At 35.3% G+C, this 27994-nt stretch overlaps 1 protein-coding gene across 1 annotated transcript in view; it reads left to right on the plus strand.

Annotated features, from left to right (window-relative positions):
• Nucleotides 1–27994, plus strand: part of THSD7A (thrombospondin type 1 domain containing 7A) — a 428088-nt gene that overhangs the window by 243084 nt on the left and 157010 nt on the right. The window contains exons 5-6 of the mRNA XM_077856743.1: nt 19844–19999; nt 21262–21474. Coding sequence (XP_077712869.1) covers nt 19844–19999; nt 21262–21474 — 369 coding nt within the window. The remainder of the gene's footprint in view (nt 1–19843; nt 20000–21261; nt 21475–27994) is intronic.

Below are 27994 nucleotides of genomic sequence, written 5' to 3' on the forward strand. Positions count from 1 at the left end.
AAAATTTCTCCTTCTAAAAGCCAGAGAGATGAATATTCTAAGATGTGTATTTAGAAATACATCACAAAACCTCTAAATAATAAGCCTAAGTAAATATTTTAAATCTTTAGAAAACCAAACTTATTGTTAGGCTTTTGCTTCAAGCCATAATCAAGTAACTGGAATTCTCTCAATACGAATAACTAAAATTGGACAAAATATGCAAAGCACCTATTTTTTTTTACATCAAATAGCAAACAGTAAAGACTGTGATCACAGTTGTGAGGTAATAGATCACTCTGTCTTCTACTGGAAGCTCTTTACTGACAGAAGGAAAACTGAAAGCAAGCATGTTATCAAGTGTTATTGAACCAAGTCATCCAGCATCTAAGTTCTGGATTGCTAAAGTGACTGGAAATTTCAGAACTGGGTAGAGAGAAAGGGGTTCTGTATTAGAGGTACTAGAGCAGAGTCTGGGAGTCCATGTGGAGATACATCATAGGTCCTTTGCCCATGGTTGGGCTGCACATGTACAGAATTATACTCTGTGAAGTCTAGCAGAAGACCTGTACTGCAAAGTGAAGGCTGAAAGGTAATTGTATAGGTAATGCCATGCTGGAAGGCATCAGAGTTCCAGCCCTATGATGGTGAAGAATTTTCATTAAACACCTTGAGCTTTGAAAGACCATGACTTCAGGGTAAGGACAACACTGTTACAATCAAGCTCAAATCTGAACCAAACAAACCTTAATCCAAAGGAAACCAAACCTATAAGGATCAGGAGGATTTTCTAGCAATTTAACTGTGTGACAGAACAAATCTTATAAAGGAAGATATAAAATAGAAAAAAATTAAAAATGAAGATGACATAATCCAGACTCTACAACATGCCATTCATGAAGTCCAGTGATTAAAAAGTTACTTCATGTGCAAAGAATTAGAATAAAAAGACCCATCATGAAGAAAAACATCAACAGAAAAATACCTTAAGATGACCCAGATATTAGAATTAGCAAGCAAAGACTTTAAGAAACTTATACATACATTGAGGGATTTAAAGGATAAGATTGTCTTGGGACATGAACAGATGGAAGTTTGAGGAAGTAGACATTATAAAAATATAGAACTTCAAGAATATAACAAAAATCTACAATAAAAAATTTATTGACTTGGATTAACAATTGGGAGATTGCTAAAGAAAGGCTAAGTGATCTTGAAGATAGATCAGTAGAAGTTATCAGATCTGAAGAACAAAGAGGAAGGAGACTGAGCTGGGAAAAGGTGAACAGAGACTCAGTGACTGATGAAATAGTATCAAGGTATTAATGATATTAGAGGAGAGAGCCTAATCTAACAGAAAACCTTTTTGAAGAAATAATGGCCAAAAATTTCTTAAATTTATTGAAAAAGAAACCAACAAGTCACAGATTTAAGAAGCTCAGCAAACCCCAAGCAGGATAAATACAAAGATAATAATAGCAAAAATACATTATGCTCAAATTGTTTAATCTAAAGATAGAGTATTTTTAAAGCAGCAAAAGGAAAAAAAAAACATGTGATATGTACATGTGAATAAAGATAACAAATGAGGATTGAAATTTCATTGGAGACAATGATTAGGCCATAGAACAATGAAACAGTGTCTTCACTGAAAAATAATTGTCAGATTTCTATAGATGGTGAATATATTTGTCAACACTAGGCATGACAAACGAACATCTTCAGAAAAATAAAAGCTGAGAGAAATGATTACCAAGCAGTTTAGAGTATAGATTATGAAAACAGAATGCCTGAGCCATGTGATACTGAACAGATTATTTAACCTCTCTGTGAACCTGTTCCCTTCTCTATAAAATGGAAATACTAAAACCTGTCAAAATTTTAAATGAGAGAATCCATATACTGCACTTAGAATCATGCCAGGCATATAGTAAGGTCTCAATCAATATGATTTAAAATATAAAGTACGGCCTATGATTTAGAATAAATTTCCACTCAACAAAGGGGGGAAAAGTGTGTTATTCAATAATAGTTCTGTGAAGGCAAAACATTCCCACAATTCTAGCTTAGACCTTGAGCACTGAGTGAGTGCCTTCAAGCCCAGTTCTCAGCCTTCCTCCAGAATCTCACATCCCAATTTTCATTTGGGTGATAAATTAAGGATCTATGGACCCTCCACCATTTCCTCTTTTCCAAAGAGCTTTATCCAGTAAAACCAAAACTGTCTTCAAAGAAATACCAGCTTCTTCCCTTTCTTATATTAGTGTTCTCGGATCTATTTAATGCCAGCTGATTTCATATCAATCTTTATAAATCACTGTGGCTTCCCAACTGAAATGCAGCTGAGCCCATAGAGAAACTCTCCTCTGACCAGAGAAAGGAGCTGAGAAAAGCCAAGAAGGTCCTTTGATGAATCCATCAAGAACAGAGATAGAAATTATCGTGACATGCAAATACAAGAACTAGGCTAAATACCTGTGAGACCAGATACCCGGTTTTGGATCTGCTCCTAAATACCATCTCAAAAGTTCTTTTTCAGGTAGTATACCACCTGGTCTCTCATCAAGGTGAAGCCAGAAGCTTAAAGCCCTCCCCAACCCGTTTGCCTAGAGTCCCTCCTTGCTTGATGTATTTTTCTCTACTTTGAATGATTCTCTGTGTCAGACTCAATAAATTTTAAAACAAGTAGCTCTCCATGTAAACTCTGAATGATGCATAATGTGAAAAAAACAGTCCATTCCATTTTTTTTTTAACACTCAGAGATGCTTTGGGAATAAACAAAGTCAACAAAGTGAAAGATGACCCTGCTGCACATACAGCACATTTTTGCAGTCCAGAGGAAAGAAGTCTGAAATATATGAGAACAAGAAACTTAAATATAATAGTAGGAGAGATTAGGAGTAGAATTTCTAAATTGCAAGGAAAGATTTAGAGAAAAAGTAATGAGGTAATAAATAGAATACTTAAAATTCCATTAGAATAAAAAATGAAAATGAATAAGATTTGGGGTGACTGTAGTAGACTAGAAGTCGGTGAAAACATAAATGTAAAAGACATAAAGTTGAGATTAAAAAGTTGAAACCTGTGAGATAAAATGTAAGAAGGCCTCATTAATAACTAATAAAAATTTAGCTCAAAATGAATTAAAGAATTTAATGTTAAGAACTGAAACCATAAAACTCCTAGAAGAAAGGTAAACTCCTTGAGATGAATCTTGGTGTTAGTTTTTTGCATTTGACATGAACAGCAGAGGCAACAAAAGCAAAAATAAGTGATCAGGACTACATCAAACTAGGATGTTTGCGCACAGCAGAAGGAACCATCAGCAGAATGAAAAGGTAACCTACAGAATGGGAGACGGTATTTGCAAACCACAAATTTGATAAGAGGTTAATATCTAAGATATACAAGATAACCTGCTTTAAGAATTTTTCCCTTTTCCCTAAGACACAGTATTATCAACCCATAACAGTGAGTCAGGGAGATGACCAATATCCAACCTCCAGGCAGATTTCCTAGGGAGGTTTGAGATCTACGGTGGCAGATGTTTTTGAATCACCAGTATCATTCTTCTCAGCAGTTTTATTTAAAAAGAGTATAATGTATGCTTGGGGAAAGTATCCAAACCCAGTTTATATGCTGCCATAAATAAAAATGTGGATTTAGGCTTAGAAAAATGTCCAGGAAGAAATATGTCACCAGTAGGAAAAATAAAATACCACTGGAGAAATAATTCTTGATATTCTTATGACCAAAAACAATAGCAAGCAATTCTTTACCAAAGTGTATGGAGCTGTGTTCTGGAATGTACATAACATTTTCTAAAAACTAAGCATTTAGTGCCATGGTGCTATGGCATCCAATCCTCCATAGGTGTGTTTCTCAAAGGGTACTATGAGCATTACTTGCGTCAGAATCAGCTGAAGTGCTTGTTGAAAATACATATTCCTAGGTCGTTCCTAGATTCCAATCCAAATGTAGTGAATTAGAATTACTGGGGATGGTACCCAGGAGTCTCCTTCCTTAAAACAACCCTTGTCAAAAACAAAACAAAACCTTGTCATCATCCGTCATCCCTACCATAAATTGTTGCATGGCCTGAAAATCAGAAAGCCACTGTTGTAAGGTTAAGCATCGATTATAAAAGTCTTGATTTCTGTTCCACCACCTCAGAATCCAGTACCTTTGTCAAATTCCAGAAAGCTCTAAGGTTACATTGATGACATTTCCAACAGGTGATGTTGTAACTCATTCATGTTTGACCTTTTAGTTTTGTTTTTAAAAAATACATGCTAGACTTAAATAAAAATCCCAGAAATGTTACTGCTATTTTTCCAAGGAGCCTTAACATCTATTTTATGTGTCTTAAACCATGAGTAGGGTGAACATTAGTGGCCCTCACGTTATAGTCTAAAGGGAGACCCTGAAAGTGTCAAGAAACTCTGTTATTTAAATGTCAAGCCAGACATTTAGTCCACACCTGCTGATTCAGCTGGCAGCTGCAGGAATGGGTAGGCTAACTGGAGGTGGAGCAGATTAGGGCAAGAATTGGAGGTACAGGAAGAAGAAACAGAGGGGATTTCTGTCCTTTGAAATGCATAGAGCACAGGACCCTGATCTTCTGAGTGAGCAGTATGAGAGAATAGAGTGATCACAGTTTAAGTCAAGAACAAGGAGATACTGCAGTGACAACCCAGGGCTGGGCATTGATTGCTTTAATCAAAATCTTTGGGGTCATTTTTGGTTCTTATCTCTCTTGTTCTCAAGACTCATTCCTCAGGAGATTCTACTTGCTTTCCCTTCAATATTTATCTGACCACTACATCTCCATTTTCACTCCCTAGTCTGGATCATGATCTCTTGCCTGAATTATTGCAATAGCTTCCTAATAGATATCCCTGTGTCCCATGTCACTCACAATTGATTCTGCACACAGCAGCAGAGCAGTCTTTTATATCTTAAAAGAACGATTGTGTCATTCTTCTGCTCAAAGCCCTGCTACAGTTCACTCCCAGTAAAAGTCAGTCTCTCTACCCTGTCTTGACTGCTGGATCCCATCTCTGACTCCTCTGCCTTTTGCTCCTTTCACTCCAGGTACATGGTTTCCTTTGCTGTCCTGGAATGCTTTATCCACAGACATTTGCTTGGCTAACTCCATCCCCTCCTTTCAGCCTTATCTCAAATATTTCTCTCTCGAAGAGGCTAAATGAGGGACACCTGGGTGGCTTAGCAGTTTAGTGCCTGCCTTCGGCCCAGGGTGTGATCCTGGAGTCCTAGAATCGAGTCCACATCGGGCTCCCTGCATGGAGCCAGTTGTGTCTCTGCCTCTTTCTCTCTCTCTCTCTCTCTCTCTCTCTCTCTGTGTCTCTCATGAATAAATAAATAAAATCCTAAAAAAAAAAAAAAGGCTAGATGTGACCCTTCTATTTAAAATTGTATCCCACCTCCCACACACATACTCCTAGAGCCTTGCTCTTTTTTTCTTTATTTCAAAGCACTTTTTTTTTTTTTAAGATTTTATTTATTTCTTTGAGAGACACAGAAAAGATGAATGGTGGGGAGGGGCAGAAGGAGAGGGAGAAGCAGACTCCCCACTGATCAGGGAGCCTGATGCTGGGCTCAATCCCAGGCCTCTGAGATCATGATCTGAGCTGAAGGCAGATGCTTGCTTAACTGGCTGACCCAACCAGGTGCCCCTCTTTTTTCATAGCACTTTTTGCTTATACCATACTGTGTCAGTTATTAGTTGCTAAGCTTCTGGTTCATCTTATGTTTCCCCACTCCCTTTATGAGAATGCTAACTATAGGAAAGCAAAAGCCTTTGTCTGTTTTGTTGTCTGCTTAATCCTAAGCACCCCAGGTATACAGTATATGTCTGGTATATAGTAAATGCTCAATTAACATTTGTTGGGTGAATTAATTAAGCAAATATTCATGAGGTAGACCTGATCCTGACAAAGTATAGGGAGAAATTAAAGAATAACTATAGAGGACTAAATAGAGAATTTAGACTAGAATTAGCATCAGATCTGAGACAGCCAAAAATAACTAGATGGGCTAAAAAATCTGAGTGGGCCTGGAACCAAGTAACTCATTACCACAATGGTTCATTTGTAGGGGTGAGTAAGTTTGATGTTACGATTCAAAGCAACCCACAAATGGTGCTTTTGGCCATTCCTCTGTGTTCCAGGTTGTAGTTTATTTTTTGACTCCAAGACATTAGAGGAAAAAGCCATAAAACTTCTCCAAACGTTTTGGCAAGTTCCTCTTCTGCCCACACAATAATCAGGAAATAGGATTCTATACCTAGAATTCTATAAATGGAGATTTTGAGAAAATAATGGAAAATTTTATGAAAAACAGAAAAGCTCATATTGGAGATACTTACATCTGTGTGCCTCTAAATAAGGTGTGGTCAGACAGTCACAGTGGCAGTAATCTGCTGTGGAGAAACTTGAATGAGTACAAGTTTAGCATAGTTTCTTTTCCCCCCAGAACAGGGAAGAGTTGATAAAATAGGTCAGGTATTATGGTCACCACTGGACTACACTTAAGTCTTTATTCACAGATTATTTCTTTCTTCAGTATCCCATCAAGTTTGGTGTTACAGACTGAATTGTGTCCCTTTCCTTCCAAATCACATGTTGAAACCCTAATCCTCAATGTGACATTTTTTGGAGATAGGGCCTTTAAAGAAGTAATGAAGGTTAAACAAAGTCATGAGTGGGACCTAAAAAAAAAAAAAAAAAAAAAAAAAAAAAGAGTGGGACTTGACCCAAATAGGACTGATGTTCTTACAAGAAGAGAAAGATACACCAGGGATGTATGTACACAAAGAAAGGGCCAGGTGAGGGCACAGCAACAAGGTAGTTGTCTGCAATTCTTACCAGATTTCTACTGTGGCAATACTTTGATCTTAGACTTAAAGCCTCCAGAACTGTAAGAATATAAGTTTCTGCTATTTAAGCCACCTAGGTAGTGGTATTTTGTTACGACAGCCCTAGCTGACTAGTACACTTGGTCATCAGAATAATATCTATAGCAAGTATGTGGAGTTAGTTGTAGACTTTGTTTGATTAGATATTTTGATTCTTTTTTATTACTCACTTTGAAACAACAGTTGCAGTTGTTTGAAATTCTAACTGCTAAGATTCTCTGCCATTATATTGTGGTAACATCCAAGTGCCAAACTGCTTCTTTTACTTTACACTATGCATTAATGTTATTTTCAAGTTAAGGACATTGTATATGGAAATTTGAGTCAATACTGATGTGTTATTGGAAAATTTCAGGGTAAGTTTTCCATAGACAGTGCTTCAACATGTCCTGTTTTTTTAAAGGGGGAGGGGAACCCAACTCCATATTTGCAGTGTTGCAACAGATGGTACATCCCTGTAGTAGGAGAGTGATGTCCTCATCAAGCTGTTGATACAGTTTGTGAAATTTAAATCTTCATATGATTGGTAATGCTGTGAAGATGGATATTTTGAACAGTCCCACATATTTTTAAAAATTCTTGTCTCATGTGAATCAGGGTCACTGAGAGAAATTATCTGACATATGTTTGTTTCTATAAATACTTAAAAAGATAGCATCATTCTGTTTTATTTGAGTCAAGGCATGAGGATAGTTTTTTCTAGGCAATATGGAATTGTGAACATAGGCACATGGACCTCTCTTTATAAGTCCCTAAAATGACCATTAGCATATACAAATGGAGAAAAAACTGCATCAATCCTTGAAACAAGAGGTGAGCTCATGTAGCAGCTAGACCCTTAAAGGAGTTTCTATTTGCTAAGATGATACTGATATAAAAATTGAAGGAACAGAGACATCAAAGCAAAAAAGCAATGCCTATGACACTGAGTAGAGTTTCTGAAAGAAGCAGGTAGGGATGTTGACAGTGTTCTGCCTTGTACGCCAACCCAGCAGAGTAAAGGCTGGACACAAGAACAAGAATAGGCCCATCACTCAGTGCCCTCCTGACTCTGCTAACAGGCAGGACTCAGACAGCAAACCACTTGTCGTGTGTGTCGAGTCCTTTACAGTGAAGGTTTTTCTCAGAAGTCTATCCATATCTTTTACAACACAGCTAGTGTTCATGTACTAGCTCCTTCCTCATCGTCAATCTCCTCAACATCCCTAATTTACAAGTTGAAACTAGAATGTACAACTGAGAAGTAAGAAAGAGGAATACTCACTTCTTATTTTAACCTAGACCTAAATATCCTTTATTGGAATATTTGGGGAGAATCTCATCTAAATTTATTAAATGAATCCACTGTAACTTCCACTTGACTAAAATCAAGTATACCTCCTGATTTACCTCTCAAAGAATAAACAAACAAAAAAGTCAAGAGGCCTATGTAAAAGTATCACAATTCCAAATTCAGGGACTACTCTTAATAGCTCAGCTCTGAAGCAGTTTAATCTAAAAAGAAAATTGTTTAATGTTTTGTGATCTCAGTCAAATGTTTTTGATTTGCAATCTCAACACAAAGAAGAGAGTATCCAAGCAGCAAGCACAAGCAAAGAAGAAGCAAAATGTAAATAAGTAGGATGGCCTGGTGATGAAAACCAAGGCTATCGATTTATGAATTGCACAGAAGTAACAAGTCTGTGGGTACTGGCATTAATTATGATGTAGAAAACAAACTCAAAAACTGCTATGTGGGCTTCCGAAACCTATACAGACAGTCCTTGACTTGGGATGGTTCAACCTAGAATTTTTTGACTTTATGGTAGTGTGAAAGTGATATAGATCCAGTAGAAAACATACTTGGAATTTAGAATTTTGATTTTTTTTTTCAGGGCTAGCAATATGTGCTATGATATTTTTTCATGATGGTGGGCAGTAGCAGTAAGCTGCAGCTCCTAGTCAGCTACATTATCATGAAGGTCAACAACCAGTATCCCTACAACCATTCTGTACCCAAACAACTATTCCATTTTTCACTTTTAGTATTCAATAAATTACATGAGATATTCAACACTTTATTATCTGTAGGGTAATGTAAATGTTCTGAAAATGTTTAAGGTAGGCAAGGCTAAGTAAGCTATGGTGTTTGGTAGGTTACATGTATTAAATGCATTCCTGACTTAATGATATTTTCAACTTACATTGGATTTATTGGGAACATAACACCATACATCAAGGAAGATCTGTGTAGTGCCTTGGGTTAATATAAGAAAAGATTAATCAAAAACAACAGCTCAATCTGCGTTAATCATAGCCAGAAAGGACTGGCAGGGAGCTTTGAAGCACATTAAATATTGAGAGCTAATTCTCAACCATTGTTTTAAATATAGTTACAAAATTTATTAAAGATTAAGTATTTATCTTAAAAACAATGCCCTATATTATTAAAAAGAACTTGATGGATTTTATGTCCCCATTTATCAGCCTTTAAAAGATAAAAGAAATTTCTGTGAATAATATGCAAGACCATCTACAAAAAACTTTAAGCAATCACTGTTACATGTAGAACCTGGTTAATTTTCAGAATAAAGGCTTTCTTTATTAGCTTGACATCAATTCTTGAGAGTAAATTTATAGTGCCTCTAGGTGACATGTAAGTGGGTGTTGAGTAAATTATCAATAGAACCTTCTTGGAATTAAAACTACTTTGGTTAAATATACATTAAGTTACTGCCACACATTTGTAATAATTAAGAGAAACAAGCAAAAAAATATCACTGTTGACACTGTCATTGGCCCTGCAGCACCTTTGGCATATGGTTCCTAATACAAGGGTAGGGCTTTACACAAAAAAGACATTTAATATTTCTTTTAACTGACCGAACAACAGAATAACAAAGAAAAGGAAAGCTCTTTGTAACTGATTTTTATTTTTAAGTCTTTGGCTTCTCTTTTGTCAGTTCCTATACAGAATTTAAGATTGAAATCCAATAGAATTTCTTTGTAATGGTGAATTAGCACTCAAATAAGCTTGGTAAAAGAAACAATGCTATTTCAAGAAAAAGGTGGGTTTTCAGGGAAGACAATGGACAATAAAAGCAACATCAGGAGGTTTTGAATGCCTAAAATGCTCAGCTGTTTTGCTAAATGGATGAATGAATTATTCAACTATTGCATTTTTTCAACCTTTGAACCCTAATATATTTTTTGAACGACTGCAGAAAAGGCATATTATTTTACAAATGGGTCTGAAAAATAGACTGAATATGAAGATCTATGACTTAAAATATTTTGAGAATCTGAATGCATATTTCCATGGTGAAAAACAGTTAAAAATACACATGTGGCATATTTTTTGACATTAGAACAAAAATTATTTAGTTTTCGAAAATTTGATGTTAAAAATGGATGAGAATCTCAACTGTTTCTTATTAAAATACTGAGGATTCATTTTCCATATGAATATTCCCACTTCCTTCTGTCACCCCTCACAACAATAACCAAATAGGCTGTTTTAAGAATGTATGTGTTCTAGTTAAGCCACTCTTCATATTATGGACTTCTGGAAGTTGAGATAAGAAATGGGGAAGAATATGGCTTCTGCTAATCATCATAACAGTACAAGAGAGTGGCTAAAAGCATCGTCTCTGAAATCTAATGCCAGCGGCTACTAATTAGCTGTGTGATCATAGGCAAGTTACTTAACCTTTCTGTTCCTCAGTTTCCTCATCTTCAAATTCTGGATACGATTGTACCTACGTCAGAAGATTGCTGTAAGGATTAAAAAATTAATTTGGTAAATTCAATAGAAGTATCCATTCTTATTAGTATAAGTGCAGAACATTTTGTTTTAATAGTAATTTAATTGGACAGCATGTTCTTGATAGAAATTTAGTTTTCATTCCCACCTGACACACAAAAGTCAAAATAATTTTCATTAATGGACTACCAGGGTTGAAATTGTATTACCTTGACAGCATCATTATATTATTACATTAAGATGACACATACCATATTAGTAATCTCCATTAACTATATTTTTAATTCTATGATCTATTTCAAATGTATTTGTGTATTTGTATTTGTTGGGAAAGTTATTTAATCTCTCCTCTCCATACTTAGTTTCCCCATTTGGGGCATAATTATTGCCTCTCTCCAAATAGGCATGATTGAAATACCTACCACCATGGGGTTTTGTGAGAATTAAATAAATTAGTATTTGTTAAGTACTTGCAATACTGCAACATTGCTTAGCACATAGTAAATACCAATAAACATTTTTTATGAAATAAATACATCCCACTCTATCCACAAGTGGAATTCCTATTCTAATTTTATGTTTAATATTCTTTGTTTTTCTTTATATATTGACCTGTCTGTGCTTTTTAACCAAAGACCATCAGGAACACACCTGTATTTGAACAAGTTGGGTTTATTAATAACTAAGCAAGGGAGAACCAATACTATGGGCAGCCATGGCATCTTAGTAAGAGTGTCAGGAAGTACTTAACAGGATCTAGGTTTCAACTAAGTGATTTTTAGGAGAATTTAAACAAGTGGACTTTTGCTCTGGATTGAATGCTATAAGGAAGCAAGAATAATTCTATGATAGGATATCTTGATAAATCATATTTGGAAGGAGGAAAGCCTGGAGAGAGGTTAAAGCTATAATCAATAATTATTTTATTTTTTTAAAGAAGCAGCGCTCACTCATTGTCTGGGAGAGGGGAATATTTGATATTGTTTATGGTTCTCATAGTGACCTGTTTTTACCTAAATAAAGTAGTCTTATTTTTTGTCTTACACCACCATTGTCTAGAATTATCTTATCTTATTTGATGATGTTCTGCGAAGTTTTTATGTCCAACAGAACACCATGGCAAAGTTCTGGGTGCCAGGTCAGCTCCTAAAAAAATAAAGGCCTAGTTGAAAGTATCAAGCCAATTCCTAGACAATGGTGGACATTCTCCTCTTTCCCCGACTTATGTATTTATCCCAAAACATGATGATATGGCTTGTTTCTTGTAACTTTATATGGATGGCATCATTTAGTATATGTTCTTCCTAAACTTGCTTCCTTTACTCTTTTGATATGTTTGTTATTTTAATCATATTGATGATTGTGCTAGTTCATTTATTTCCACTTCTGTATAGTATTATGTAGTGTGGACAAGGATAATTTAATATTCCTTCCCTTTTTGTTGGACACTTGAATTGTTTCTGGATATTGATAATTATAAACAATGTTTCAATGATAATTCCTGTCAGTATCTATTGAGGTAAATGTCTAATAGCTTTTCCAGGATATATACCTAGTAGTATGCATATCTTCAACTGTAGTTAAGAATTCCAAGTTATTTTCCAAAATGGTTAAAACAAATTAGATTTCTTCCAGCAGTGTTTAACTGTTCTAACTGCTTTACATCTTCTCTAGCACTTGATGTTATCAAAGTTTTAAATTTTTGACAAATTAGTGAATATAAAATGTTATTACAGATTTTATTTTTCTATTCAGTCTAATAGTTTTTGGCTTTTACTGGTTAAAAGTTTAGTGTTTTGCAGTCATTTCTTCCATCTTATTTTATTCTCTTTGTTCCACTTTTTCTGTGTCTTGTTTTGTTTTTCCTTTCTTGGCTCCCTTTGAATTTATTGCAATATTTTTATTGTTATTACATAGCTTCCCTAGGTTTGGAAATTATATATATAAAGAGATTTTATATATATAATATATAATATATAAGATTATATATATGTGACTATATATGTGTATATATATAATATGGGGGAGGACATAGGGCTAAATCCATATATATATGTATATATAATATGTCCTCCCATATTATATATAAATATATATAATCTTTATATATATAAAGAGATTACTTTAAAATATCAAGGTAAAGACTCAAATAAATGTAGCCTAAAATTAATATATTTACCTTCCTAAGGTAATTCCTAAGGGCTTTCAACTAGGTCACCTCTGATTACCCTTCATCAGCTAATATATTATGTAGTGTTGTACTTTATTTTTTTTAAGATTTTTAAAAATTTTATTTATTCATGAGAAACACACAGAGAGGCAGAGACATAGGCAGAGGGAGAAGCAGGCTCCCTGCGGGGAGCCTGATGCAGGACTCGATCTCAGGACCACAGGATCATGACCTGAGCCAAAGGCAGGTGCTCAACCACTGAGCCACCCAGACATCCCTTGTATTTTAGTTCTATCTTGTGATTTATAACTCCCTTATTAGTTTTCTGTTTCTACCATAACAACTTACCACAAACTTAACACCTTATCTTATAGTTCTGTAGATCACAAGTCTGACATGGGTCTCTCCCAGGCCAAAGTTGAGGGCTTAGGGGAGCTGCATTCCTTTCTGGAGGCTTTAGGGGAAGATCTGTTTCCTTGTTCATCTCAGATTGTTGGCAGAATTTAGTTCCTTGCACTTGGAGTATCAGGATCTCCATTTCCTTCCTGGTCGTCTATCTGAGAACTGTTCATAGCTGCTAGAGGCCCCCCATTTTCCTTGCTTCTCCTCCAACTTCCTTCAAAGTTATCAGTGGCAAATCAGGCACCTCTCTTGCTTTGAATCCTTTCTCTTTCTTCCGCCTCATCTTTCTGACCATCTGGGAAAAGGTATCTGCTTTTAAGGACTCATGTGGTTAGATTGAGCCTGCCTGGATAAATCTGAATGATTTCGACATCTCAGGGTTTAAAACCTGAATCACATCTACAAGGTCCTTTTCTCCATTAAGATAATATATTCATGTAGTGCCTGCCTTTGGCACAGATCATGATCCCAGGGTTCTGGGATCCAGCCCTGCATCAGGCTCCCAGCTCATCAGGAAGCCTGCTTCTCCCTCTCTTTCCTGCTCATGCTCTCTCACTATCTCTGTCTCTCTCTCTCTCTCTCTCAAATAAACAAAGTATTTTCTTAAAAAGATAATATATTCACAAATTCCAAAGATTAAGGCATAAAATCTTTGAGGAACCATTATTTTACCTATCACACTCCCCTATTTAATCATTATAATCAAGCTTTACATTCAACATTTACTTTTACTCACATGTAATATTTTCTTTGACTACCATCCCATCTGGCATCGTAGACCTTATTTCTGTATTCACGTTCCTTTTTAGGAGAAATAAGTCCTTTGGAAATTTCCATATTGATGATCTATTATAGATACATTTTCATTTCTGTCTGAAAATGCCTGCCTTTGTCCCTGATAATTAAAGAACTCTAGATATGCAATTCTACATCTCCCATCAGGCCATTAAAACTGAAAGTTATATAACCTAGGATCAATAATGCCCCTACAAGAGAGGGCAGCTTTAGGGCTCTAGTACCATATCATGAACTTGTGGATTTGGAGAATCTTTTGAGGATTTTCCTTTCTTGTAATCCCAGTTGTAAAATTGAAAGGTTTATTTTTATTTATTTTAAAAAAGATCTTATTTATTTATTCATGAGAGACACACGGGGCGCGGGGCGGGGGGGCAGGGCTGGGCAGAGACATAGGCAGAGGGAGAAGTAAGCTCCATGCAGGGAGCCCAATGTGAGACTCGATCCCAGATCTCCAGGATCATGCCCTGAGCTGAAGGTAGTGCTAAACCGCTGAGCCACCAGGGCTGCCTGAAAGGTTTTACTCTTAAAATCACACATAGGCTCCTGCTTCCAGGAAGATAGAGGAAATGTCAGTTTTCCTAATGCTCTTGCTAAATTGAAAAATATACATACCCTGATAATACATGACAAATAAACCATAAGACAACTCTGAAAGTTAGAGAGAAGAAGGAAGGCAAGCTAGAGATCTTAAGGCCCAAGAAACAAGGCCATAAGTTCCCTTGGTTATCTTTCTGCCTCTCATATCTCAGACTTGGTGTGAAAGAAGCCAGAATCCAGAAACACTGGCAGGTGCAGATTTTTTTAAAAGCCCTAACAAATGCCTGCTCAGGCAATGTTATAATTTGCTCCTAATGCAATATAAAGATTGAAATCTATTCTGTATCTAGAAAAAAAAAAAAACCTAAATTCCTAAGGGAAAAAAGACACAAATTGGTAGAGTGTATTAAAAAATATGACATGTTCTACAAGAAACTCACCTCAGCTATAACAATATACCCAGACTAAAAACAAAAAATGGAATACAAGACATCATGAAAATATTATCCAAAGAAAAGCAGGAGTGCTATGTTAATATCAGATAAATCAGACATCAAAGCAAAAAAATACAGAAACTGAGAAGAACATTATGTTATCAAAGGAGTCAATCCACCAAGAAGACAAATCCTAAATGTGTATGTACTAAACAATATATCATAAAATATGTGAATAAAAACTGATAAAAGGAGAAATACACAAATTCACAATTAAAGTCAGAGATGAAAACATTTTACCCCCAACACTTAATAGAACAACTAGGCAGAGAATCAGCAAGGATTTAGAAGAACTGAACAACACCATCTCATTCAACAGAATCTGCTAGGCTTTTATAGAACAGTCCATCCAAAAAGAACAGAATCCATCTTCTTTTCAAGTGTCTATAGAACACATATCAAGATAGACCATATTCTTATTCATAAAACAAACTTCAACAAATTTAAAATAATTTAAATAATACAGAGCATGTCCTCTGAGCACAGCTGGAATCAAACTAGAATTCTGTTACCAAAGATAACAGTAGAATCTTCAAACACTTAGAGAATAAAGGACACACTTTTAAATAATCCATGTGTGAAAAAGGAATTCTCAAGGAAAATCAAAATACTTTGAATGAAAATGAAAATGTATCAAAAATCTGTGCGACATAGCTAAAGCAGTGCTGAGATAGAAGTTTCTAACACTAAATACATCAGGAAAGAAGATAAGACAGAAATCAATATAATCTGAGCTCCCAGTTCAAGAACCAAGGAAAAAGAGAGCAAAAAAAGAAGAAAGCCACAGAAGGAAGGAAATAATAAAAATCAGAAGACAGGAATCAATGAAATTGAAAACAAAACAATAGAGAAAATCAATGAAACAAAGAGCTGATTCTTTGAACAGAGCATTAAAATTGAAGCTTCTAGCAAGGCTGATAGAGTAAAAAGAGGAAAGACACCAATCACCATCATCAGGGGAATGTCAATTTAACAGGAGGTATTACTGTAGACCTTGCAGCCAGCCAGCAAAAGAATAACAAAGGAACACCACGACTTTGTACACATAAATTTGACAATGTAGACTAAAAGAAAATAATTGAAAAATCAAAGTGGAAAAACACAACCTACCATAATTTGTTCAATATAAAATAGATTATTTTTATCAAGAAAATAGGAAAAGAGGGGGCAAATACAGTAAAACAAAAATGTTTTTGTATTTTTAGGAGCCTCATGTGTTTTTGGCTTGTTTAATTAGGTCCAGAAAAGTTTGGACATTCTTTTATGACCTCATGAAGAATACAAATGATTGTATACCCTTAAAATCATATGCAAACAATGATATGTCACCTTTATTTTCAAGAGATCGACAATAATATTTTTAAAAAATTAATAGAAGTTCTCTGCAACTTACACTGGATGAATAATTTCTTAAGTGATAAAAATATACAAAATAATTACTGGACCATTCTAAAAAATTCAAATATCAATATTTGAGAATATGGGATCAGCAGTAAGCACTGAGTTATATAATACAGAACTACAAGAATTATATCTCATAGATTAAACTAGAATTTAGTAAATTCTCCTGAGACTATCCTTTGCTTAATTTATTGAATCACACTGATTCCAAATAATTCCTGGGCAAATATAGAATTGACTTAGTTATTGAGGAGCTCAGCTTGTATCTGTGATTTTACATTTATCTATCTATCTATCTATCTATCTATCTATCTATCTATCTATCTATCTATATTCTACTTACAAAAAAGACTAAAATAAAAATCACCAAAGGAATAGAATCATATACAACAAATATATATATTCAAATATGTATTTATTATTTATATAAAGACATCTATCAAATTGAGGTTAATTTTCAATGACTATTATTCAGTATAGACTTGATTAGCTTAGCAGAAGATCTGAAGAGTATTTTGTTTCAGGCAATACTTTCTCAAGCCTTTATTCATCATGTTTCTCTTTTAATAGCTCAACAAGATTCTAATGACTAATTATTCTGTTTGATTTATTCAAAATACACCAAAAGCTAAAATTAAGCTTATTTTTAAAAATGACCAGGTAGGGATCCCTGGGTGGTGCAGCGGTTTGGCGCCTGCCTTTGGCCCAGGGCGCGATCCTGGAGACCCGGGATCGAATCCCACGTTGGGCTCCCGGTGCATGGAGCCTACTTCTCCCTCTGCCTGGTCTCTGCCTCTCTCTCTCTCTATGTGACTATCATAAATAAATAAAAATTTTTAAAAAATGACCAGGTATAAGAAACAATGTGTTAGCCTGATAAAACCTGTTTTCCCTTCTCAAGTTTTCAACCTTATATAGTCCTTACAATTGCATGGTCAAAGTAGACTTTGCAAAAAAATAGACTTCCCTTCCTAGTGACATAATTTCCAAATCAATGTAATAACACTAAATTTTAAAGTCACTTTTAGTCTATTGAAGGAAAAAAATAGAGGGTGCCTGGATGGCTCAGTTGGTTAAGCATCTGCCTTTGGCTCAGGTCTGGATCTCAGGGTCCACGGATCCAGCCCCACATTGGACTCCCTGCTTGGTAAGGAGTCTGTTTCTCCCTCTGCCCCTCACCCCGCTTGTGCTTTCTCTCTCACGCTCTCTCTCTCTCTCAAATAAATAGTATTTTAAAAAAAGAAAAATTGGAACTTTTCAGGTAATTATATACACAATTGCTAATTTAAATTATAGTGTGAAAGACTCCACAAGTGAAGAAATTACTTATGTTAATTTGTAGTTATAGGAGTTTTTCTGAATATTGTAGCCTTATATTAGTCAAGATTCTCCAAAGAAACAGATCAATGGGATATATGTATAGATATATGAGGAGATGTATTATAGGAATTGGCTCACAGAATTATGGGAAGATGGTCACTGCTGTAATTCTGGTTTTCCAAAACCAGGAACTCATCTCCAAGAACAGGGAAGATGGATTCCACAACTCAAAAAAGATTTTACCCTTCGTCCACTTTTTGTTTTCTACCTGTGTTCTCAATGGATAGGATAAGGCTCCACCTGCACTGGTGAGGGCTGTCTTCTTTACTCAATCTACTGATTCCAATGCTAATCTCTTCCAGAACATCCTCACAGATACACCTTAAAACAATGTTTTATCAGTTATGTGGGCATCCTTAGCCCAGACAAGTTGACACATAAAATTAACCATCACAAGACTCTTAAGCCTGTACAGATATTAATTTTTTTCATTTTATGTGAAATATGTATCATTGGCATTGTTATTTTTTATATTTAAAGAAATGAAGCATTTATTTCTGTATTTTCTGTCATTAGTGTGCCAAATGCTTTCACCATTGAAAGCAACAAAATTAATCCTTCTTGGCTGTGACTGATGTTATGATGCACAGTAGCAACAATTCTGATAAACTTAAGTGAGAATGCTCATGGTGCTCCATACTAAGTGGAGTAGGAGTGCCCATTTATTTTCACTGCAGTGGGAGGTGGGGGAAAGGCGAGGAGTGAAAAACTTTAAGTTATGCACTCCTTGGAGAAAAAAAATCTGTAGAATGTTTTTCAGAGCTAAAAAACTATTTTAGAAAGAGGAGTTAATAGTCTTCAGGTAGCATTTATGATTGTGTGTGTGTGTGTGTGTGTGTGTGTGTACATGCAGGAAGTTGAGGGATACACAATACCTACAGTTTGCCTTAGGGCTTAAACTATAAACAAATATATCTAGTACTTTTATTTAAAAGTTAGGATAATATAGCTTAAAATATCTTAATTTCTCTATGAGCTTCTAAATGTAACCCATGTGATTGGAATTGATAGTTTTTTACATAAAGAGAATGAGAATTATCTAAGACCTCTGTTGTTTCAGTCCACTATTCCACAAGGGTGGGCATTCCAAATTATCAGATAGAAACAGCAACTAGCTTTAATTAAAGGGAATGTCAAAGACATTTACTCCTTAAAATCTTTACAACAATAGCAACTATAGCTTTATATTATATAATATACTGCTAAACTTGGTTTTCTTCTGCTTTCTGTAAAGCTTCAAATATCTTTCTTTCTTAAGTCCTTTTTAGCCACTATGGACACATCTTGACGTTAAGTGTCAAAGTGTGTCCCATACAAAATAGCCAGACTTCAAGCATCAAAATAGAAGGGAAGCAAGGACAAGCACTATTTATTCACAGTTCATTGGTCAACATATGAAAAGACATGGACAATTTTGAATTAGTTGCCTTAGCAATTCTAAGATTTGGATCACATATGCAGATAATGTATTCTACAGAAGTTCTGGAAGGTATCTTGTGAGTCACGTAGCTGGTGTAGAGAGAGAAACCCCATTGGTGGAATGGTGTTTTCATTATGTCCACTGATTATCCTTTTGTGGACCAAAAGGGAAGGAAGATTGCTCCACCAGAAGCCACCCAGTGGAGACTTTTTCCATATATACCTGTAGGCCATCTCCCACTATGTTCAGTCCTCTGAAACAGATTCCATTTATTTAGAATCTAAATATAGAATTTTAGAGATAAAATTGACCTTAAAGATTATTTTACCGATTGAGAAAGTTAGTCTCGACATTATTAACCACTGGGCTAATAAGTGATGAAGCTGGTGATCAAACAATCTCCAAGACTTCTAGTCCAGTTTCCTTGAACTACACTATGCTGCTTTTTTCCCTATCCCTTCTTTTTTTTTTCTAGGATGAATGTCTTGGTGGCACTTTCCCTTCTTTATACACACAGAACAATCATATTGTTAACCATAACAAGTTAATTCTTAAGGAATCTCTGTATTTTTCTCCAAACAGCCTCAAAACCAGTGGACTTGAAATCATGCACTGGCCCTGTCCCTAATACTACACAGCTGTGCCACATTCCCTGTCCTTTTGAATGTGAGGTTTCACCTTGGTCAGCTTGGGGACCTTGTACTTATGAAAACTGTAATGACCAGCAAGGCAAAAAAGGTATGTGCTATTAATATGATGTGCTTAAAACTCCCATCGGTTGAGTCAAACATGAATTATTTTATAATGCTCCTCTGTGCTACTTGTGCTTATTCATCTATGATATTTTCCAGAATGGCCAATGAGTATCGATTGCAAAAGATGAATAAACCTACTCTAATGTTGGTACCAGAACATTAAAACTGAAGTTAATTATCTAAATCTTTGTCCCCTTTTCTGTAAAAAGGATATGATATCTGCTACCAAAGTTTTCTCTAAAGATTCAAAGAGATCATAAACATAAAGCACTTAATTCGGTGCCTGATCCATAGCTAGTCCTCAATAAACAGAACTCCTTATTACTGTGAAGGTAAGAAAGGGAAAAAAAAATTTCTATTGCTCTTTTGATGTAAATGATATATCTAAGAGGAGTAGAATAAATGCAGTGGTTTCTTATGGGCAAGATGGGGTAATTTTCACATGATCTAGTAATTAAAAACATTTTATTTTCTTTCAAAGACAGTATTCTAGTGATTCTAATATGTTCCCATAACAGTAAACAGACATTAATTTTGCTGGAAATTCTAATATGTTCACATATCAATAAGCAGACTTATTAATTTTGGTATACACTGTCCAGAAAGGCAACACTTAGGTACTATTAAAGCACAGAGCATGACTCTGAACACTCCTCATTAGAGTCCAGATGCTTTATATCATCACTAGTTCCTATTTCCAGGGCATCTAAAATCAACTAAGGCTCAAAGAGACGATTTATCTGGGACCATCCAACTTCTCAGAGGTTTCTTTTCAAATTTAATTATGAGATAGTGTTGAAAAATTCAAGGTAATAGCACTTTGTCTGGTCATGAATATTTCTAAATAGCTTGAGATTTCATTGTTTCTTTGAATATTTTATAACTACAGACTTTCCAAATCAACCAAAATCATTGTCTTGGTGCATGTGTATATGTGTATGTGTGTCTTTCTCTTTGTCTCTCTGCTTCTGCCTCTCTACCTCTCTCCAGTCTTATGAAGTAGTTAAGAGATATATGACTTTTCTTGCCTTCCTTCCTTGGCCATTCTGTTCATTCAATCATTTATTCATTTAATAAATGATTAATGAGTTCACATTAAGCTAGAGTTTGGGGATATATTAGTGATTAAAGCAGATATGACTTCTACCCTCAACTCATCCAACTTTCCCTCGAGTTTTCATTCAGCCCTCTGAAATGTTCAACCTATGTCAGTAACAATAAATATGTCCTTCCCCAATAATTCAGGTTTCAAACTGAGGAAGCGACGCATTACCAATGAGCCCACTGGAGGCTCTGGGGGCACTGGGAACTGCCCTCACTTACTGGAAGCCATTCCCTGTGAAGAGCCATCCTGCTATGAATGGAAAGCAGTGAGGCTTGGAGACTGTGAACCAGACAATGGAAAAGAGTGTGGCCCAGGCACTCAAGTTCAGGAGGTTGTATGCATCAACAGTGATGGTGAGTCAGGCAGGTGCATCTACCCTGCTGTTATGAATATCTGTTTAACCCTAGAGAAATGCCTTTGCTTATGTTAAAGTCTCATGTCCCTTCATAACGGGCTTTATTTATAGCAACAGGAATAGCTACTTCTTCCTTTCTTTCTTCTTTCCTTCTTCCTTCTTTCTTTCCCTCCCTCCCTTCTTCCCTTCTCTTTTTCCTTTCTTCTCTTTCTTCCCTTCATTCTTTCTTTTTCTTTTTTTCTTTCCCCCCTTTTTCTCAATCTCTCTCTCTCTCTCTCTCTCTCTCACTCTCTCTCTCCCTTTTCAGTGGTGGCAATGAGGAGGTTCTTTGGGAATTCACAGGATATTTTTTTTATTTGAAAGCCTGTAACATAGAATAAGAATTAAATCATCATAAAGACAATACAGCATTAAATTGCCGTTTAAAAATAGCATAGAGAGGTTAATCAGTTGAGCATTCAACTCGATCTCAGCTTTGGTCTTGATCTCAGGGTCATGAGTTTAAGCCCTGTGTTAGACTCCCTGCTGGGCATGGAGCCTACTTAAAAGAAAAAAATAGCATTGAAAAATAATATTTTCTAAGTAACATTTTAATTTGCCATAGATATTTAAATTAAGAAGGATTGTAAGAATTGGTTGACTTGTATTGAGAAGCCTTTATTTCCTGCCCTGATATTTTGTCTTAGGGAATAATTTAAGTTCTAGACTCTGAAGCCACATGACCTATTGGCCTAGATTCCTGAATCAACCTCTGACTTCTGAGGTCTCCCCTCTAGGAATGTCATAGAGCTACTGAGATGGTGATTTTCCACAAGTTTCCTTTCCTGAACCATAAGAATTACCCCAGACTTTCAAAACTCGTTTTTGTTTGATAAAATATCCTGTCTTGTTGTTACACTGATGTAAGATTTTTACATTTCTTTCCATGAATGCTGTTACTATTTTGGGGAGATCCCCTTACTCTTCAGTAATCTCTGAGTCACACTTAGGAAACATAGAACTCCTCATGACATAGTTTAAAACCTTTGACTAAGAGCATCTCTAAGGATCTTTTCAACTCTCAAATGCTATGACTTTGCACATCAGAGCAGCATGAGCACCAAGCCCCAGGGTCCCATGATTTGACAGTTTATGCTGTTTACAGCATATGCAGAAACATTCTGGTGCCCCCTCAGGAGCAGTGGAACATCTGGTAACCGTCATAATTCCTTCCATCCTATTTTCTTCCAGCAAGCAGAATTGTTTTCTCCTGTGACTCAGTCACTGTTCAGTAGAGAAGGATACTCTCTGGGATAAGACACTGACAGACACTGCTAGTACTGAGAAATTAGCCTTTCGACTTTGAAACATACAGTGTTGTCTTTGTACAAGGACCAACATCATCATGCAGGGCAGCATTAGGTAAAATCCAAACCAGCACTTGAGGTTGAAAAGTGAAAAGGGGAATTATTGCTCCAGATATTTTGTGGTGAATTTAATGTATTCTGGGTTTTTTTTCTAGATTTTCTGCTTTTCATAGATATAATTACCTATGATACAGCCTCTCTTTAGCTTTTACCCAGTTCTACACTAAAGGGAAAGAAAAGAAGGAGATTGACATCTAATGGGGAAAAGAAGCAAAAGCATTACATTTCGTTGCATTTATACATCTACTTCAAATCTTTATTTGGATTAGATGGCAGTCTATATTATTTTCTTTCTAAGTTGCTCTGAAAATAATGAGTCATATTTATTTCAGCATCACTTGCTGATACTTATTATTTTTTTCCTAAATTCAAATAATTGCTGATACATATTATTTTTTTCCTAAATTCAAATAATTTATCCTTCTATAGACCTTGGAAGGAACTGGGATCCCACACATTGTATAAGGTGTATTTGAGTGAACTAAGGTGAATAAAAAACAGTAAGATAAAAAGTTCATTGTGCATGGAACTTCTCCCTAAATATTGTTAAATGAAAAATCAAATCTTACTTATTGCAATGATCTTCCTGGATGTTTGTATAAATCCAGTATATTTTAAATATATCAGAGAAGCTGGCTATCTTAAAAATATCAATGGTTAATTTTTATTTTGTCAGGTAAAAAATATTTTGTAACACAAGTAATCACCCCCTAAATTATCTTATGGAACTTTAAAATACTCAAAAGCAGGCAGGAGAATGAGTTATGTAAGTCTACTTATCTTAAAAAGTAATATATATTATAACCTAAAAAGCACATTGGTAACTCACAGTATATATAAGCTGGTTTCACTTTGCCTATCTCCCAGAAAGAATGAATTAAGGAAAAGAAGTGTGTTATTCACTCATTAAAAACAATGATTGTAGTGATTTACTTCCTTACATGGAAAAAGATGAAATACATATGCTATTAATATACTATTAATTAATATAAATTAATATACTATTGATTTGAAAAAGGGCTGTGAAACATTATGCATAATATTGATGATTCCATGTGTATAAGAGAAAGTTTACATTAGCATGTGTAACGTATGTAGTACATTACCTAGCAAAAGGTCTGAAAGGCATTTATATTGTTAAAATACAATGTGGAATTATAAAAAAAAAGTGTTATTGATATTCAATCTGTTATTATTGTCCTTTATCAAGATATGTCTTTCATCATTAAATTTTACTTCCTGACATGAATTTGTTGTGGTGCAATTTCATATTTTAATGGAGGGGTATAAAATCAGGAAAATTCTTTGTTATTGTAAATCCTAGAATTTTATATAGCTGAAACCTAATTGTGCTGATAGAATAGAGCAAAAGCTGGAGACTTGTAAATACTACTCCAGTATTATCATTTGGTCACCTGGTAAGTGTTTAGCAGCTGCACCAAATGTTGTTTTGTAATTAAATCGAACCCAGAGAATTAAAGTTGATTAGTTGTACAGACTCTACCCCTAGGCCTGGCTGCAGCTATAGATTTTGTTTTATAATTAAGTTAAAGCTCAACTAGGGAAATGAAAAATTAGAGACTGTGAATGTTAGCAAATAATAAAAAGGCTTTTTTTTTCTCCCACATTCCTCACAAATTTCACAACTTTGTTAATGACCTCAAAGCATTTTAAGTCTCTTTCTCTCTCTTTTTTCCCCTCAATGTATCCTTTGCCCAGGCTTCCAAAGATCATTAGGATTTGCTGCCGATTATTGTTCATTCTTCTAGTTGTCTTCCAAGAAGCAGGATTGGGGAAGAGTTTTGGGAACATTCAGGGAAGAATGTTATATAGATTCTCTGACAGAGGGTATAAACAGAAATGTGAAATGAAAAAGAACTCAGAAGACAATTAGACTCTACGGAAAGAGAGAAACACTTGATGTATAGCAGAAAAAATATCACTCATAATTTAAAGATCATCAGGGAAGAATTTCCTGATCTCTGAGCACAAATACAGGAACCATTCCAAAGTTCTGGTGATGACATTTGGGGTCGGGAGGGGGGAGAGATCCTAGAGTTTGTTGGATTTTGGTTTTTCTTAAAACCCTATTTCCATTTTTGTGTAATTTGTGTGTTTTATTTAAAGGTATAAATTTGGTGGAGCAAGAGTACTTTTGGTACTCTTGGTTTGTACAATAGCATACTGGTTGGTGAGAGATAGAACAAAGGGAAACTTTCAGGTTGAAAGTGGAAAAGAAAATCCATTGTCTTGGATTGGATTTTGGAAAATCCAAAATCTATTGATTATTTAAGAAGACTGTAAACCAAACATTGTTTCCACATTTCCCTCCCCACTGTTGAAAAAAAAAATGATGCCATCTGTTTCTCATTACTATGTGCTCTATTTCAGATATGAGAATTTCAAAGCCATAGTTTTGTATTTTGTTATTGATATTATTTTGTAAAGCAGTGAACTTTAACAGTTTCAAAATGCCTACAACTCCTATGCTGCATTTCTTACTCTTCCCACAGCAGTAAAAGTTAACATATAACCAATGACATTGACATGTATGACTCACACTCATACTTGACACAGATTTTTATGAAAACAAAAAACAATATTTCTGTGGAAGTAAATCAATACAATTCATTAGTATATAGCTCCTAAAGTTACAGTAGAAAAAGCAGTGATCAGCCAGGGCCCTCAAAGTCTATTAGGGCTATTCTTTAAAAAAAAAAAAAAGAAAAGAAAAGAAAAGAAAAAAAGATTTTATTTATTTATTCATGAGAGACAGAGAGAGAGAGAGGTGGAGACACAGGCAGAGGGAGAAGCAGGCTCCATGCAGGGAGCCCAATGTGGGATCCTGGGATCACGCCCTGAACCAAAGACAGATACTCAACCACTAAGCCACCCAGGCTTCTCTATTAGGCTATTCTTGAAGACCCATGGATCTTGCTCAAACTTATTTCTCTTCTATTGGATAAAGCGTATCAAAATTTAAATAAATGAAAATGCCATTATTATATAGATAACCTGTGATCACTCTAATTTATTTGTTAAAACCAGCTGACTTTAAATGTTATTAACAACAAATGTTTTCCCTATACCCAAAATTTGACTGTAACATACAATTATATCATGCCATCATGGTTAAAAGCTATTGGAATATTAAGTATGTCTGCCAACAAATGCCTCATATACAAATAAAAGTACTACATCAATAATATTAGATATTTACAGGTCATATATAAATGAATATAAAATATACAGGCATATGTATATATTCATTATATGCAAATATTTTTCCAGTTTACCCTATGAGATGCTAGATCTATTTTTGCAAAGAATGTTTAGATCCCCCAGTGTCAGAATCTCCCTAAGTCTGCTATTAAATTAGATTCCTAAGTCTTCTCTCAATGAACTCAAAAGGAATTTCCTCCAAAAGGAAGGCACATGTTTAGCCTAAATCACATTGTACAAATACTTTAAGCATTGTGATCAACACTTCTCATTTAGAGAATGGTGGAGGCCTCCAGAAATTGAAGTTCTTAGATGTAAGCTAAGGATAAACCTAGTTAACAAGACTGTTTAGGGGCAACACTCTTGGGCCTGCTATGTTAACTGTTTTGCACAGGGAAACAGCAAAGTTGCAGACTTAATCTGATTAGGGGAGATACTCTGAAATTCAAATTAAACCACAAAGGTTGTGATTTTAGGAAAAAAGCTGGGCTTTTATACTCACACCAGTCAGCTGTTGGTTCATAGCTGCTGGAGGAAAAAAGAAGGTGGGTCCCAGAAACTTCAAGCTCTCTACATTATTAGCCAGACAACACTCGTGTCCAAGGTCATTCAACTGAAGGTCAGGAATGAGATACTAGCAGAATATGAGAGATGGGTACAAAGATCCAGTAAAAGGGATCACAGGAGTCCTAAGGTGCACAACAATATTGTCCAGGTCGAAATCCAGTTATAGTGGGAAGATTTATAAATGTTGTATATACTAAACAAACCTAAAACCTAATTGTGTCTTCTACACTACAGAGGAATGCCCATGAGTATATGGGTTCTCCAGTTTCAGAAAATGATTTGATAGAACATTTTAGCTGACAAATATGCAGTACTCTTTACATTCATTGCTTGAATAATAACAAGAGAAGAGCTGAGTTCTGCAAAATAAAATAAAATTTTGGGGGTACCTGGGTGCCTCAGTTGGTTACGCATATGCCATTGGCTCAGGTCAGGATCCCAGAGACCTGCAGTTGAGCCCTACACCAAGGCTTCTCCCTCTCTCCCAACTTGTGCTCTCTCTCTCTCTCTATCAAATAACATATTTTAAAAATTAATAAATAAAATTGAATTTTAAGGTACCTCTAGCAGTATACAGAAAGAGGTATGGAGTTCGGGGATCATAAATAAAGATGTAAGAAAGGTCTAGTAGAAGTGAGAGTAAGGATCTCAAGGAAGAAAAAGTTTGAGGAGGGCCATAATTCACTAGAAATACCCTTTGGTATGAATCAGGTGATCTGCCTTACAGGTTTGTTCAGGACAATACCATTTTCTTGAGGTCATTACTAATACCATCCGTTTTGTCCCCGTAAGTGTCCTGCCTTGAAAAGCAAGTGATATGATCACCCTAAAAATGACTGATACATTTTGAGACAGAGGAGACAAAAATTTGGAACCAAAGTTTTAGGAGAAATATTAGCTCCATGAAAATCCTAATAGAAAGTAAAGAGAGGGATGATCCATAGCCACTTAAGAAGTTGCTGAATTCTTCTCTGGAATTCAAGTAATTCTATTTGAATGTTAAGAGAAAATGGAACTTCAGAAGGCTGAAAAATCTGAAAACAAGCATCAGACACTGAGATTGTTTAATATTTGAGAACCTTTCTGAAGTTCTCAAGAATATTTTTAAGAACTTCAAAGAACATTCATAAATATTTTTTTTCCTTTCTCCAGGGAGAATAACTTTTGTGCCATATTTTCTCATAATTATTTTATCAGTGATGGACAAGAACATCATTATACACAAGAGGAAGTTATGAAAACTTAAGTTAAAATTTATGTAATTCTATTAAGGGAAACTAGCCTAAATAAGATTTTGGCGAGAACTCCAAGTTCAGATCAATT

This window comes from Canis aureus, chromosome 18 (genome assembly GCF_053574225.1).
Source record: "Canis aureus isolate CA01 chromosome 18, VMU_Caureus_v.1.0, whole genome shotgun sequence".
Classification (NCBI taxonomy): domain Eukaryota; kingdom Metazoa; phylum Chordata; class Mammalia; order Carnivora; family Canidae; genus Canis; species Canis aureus.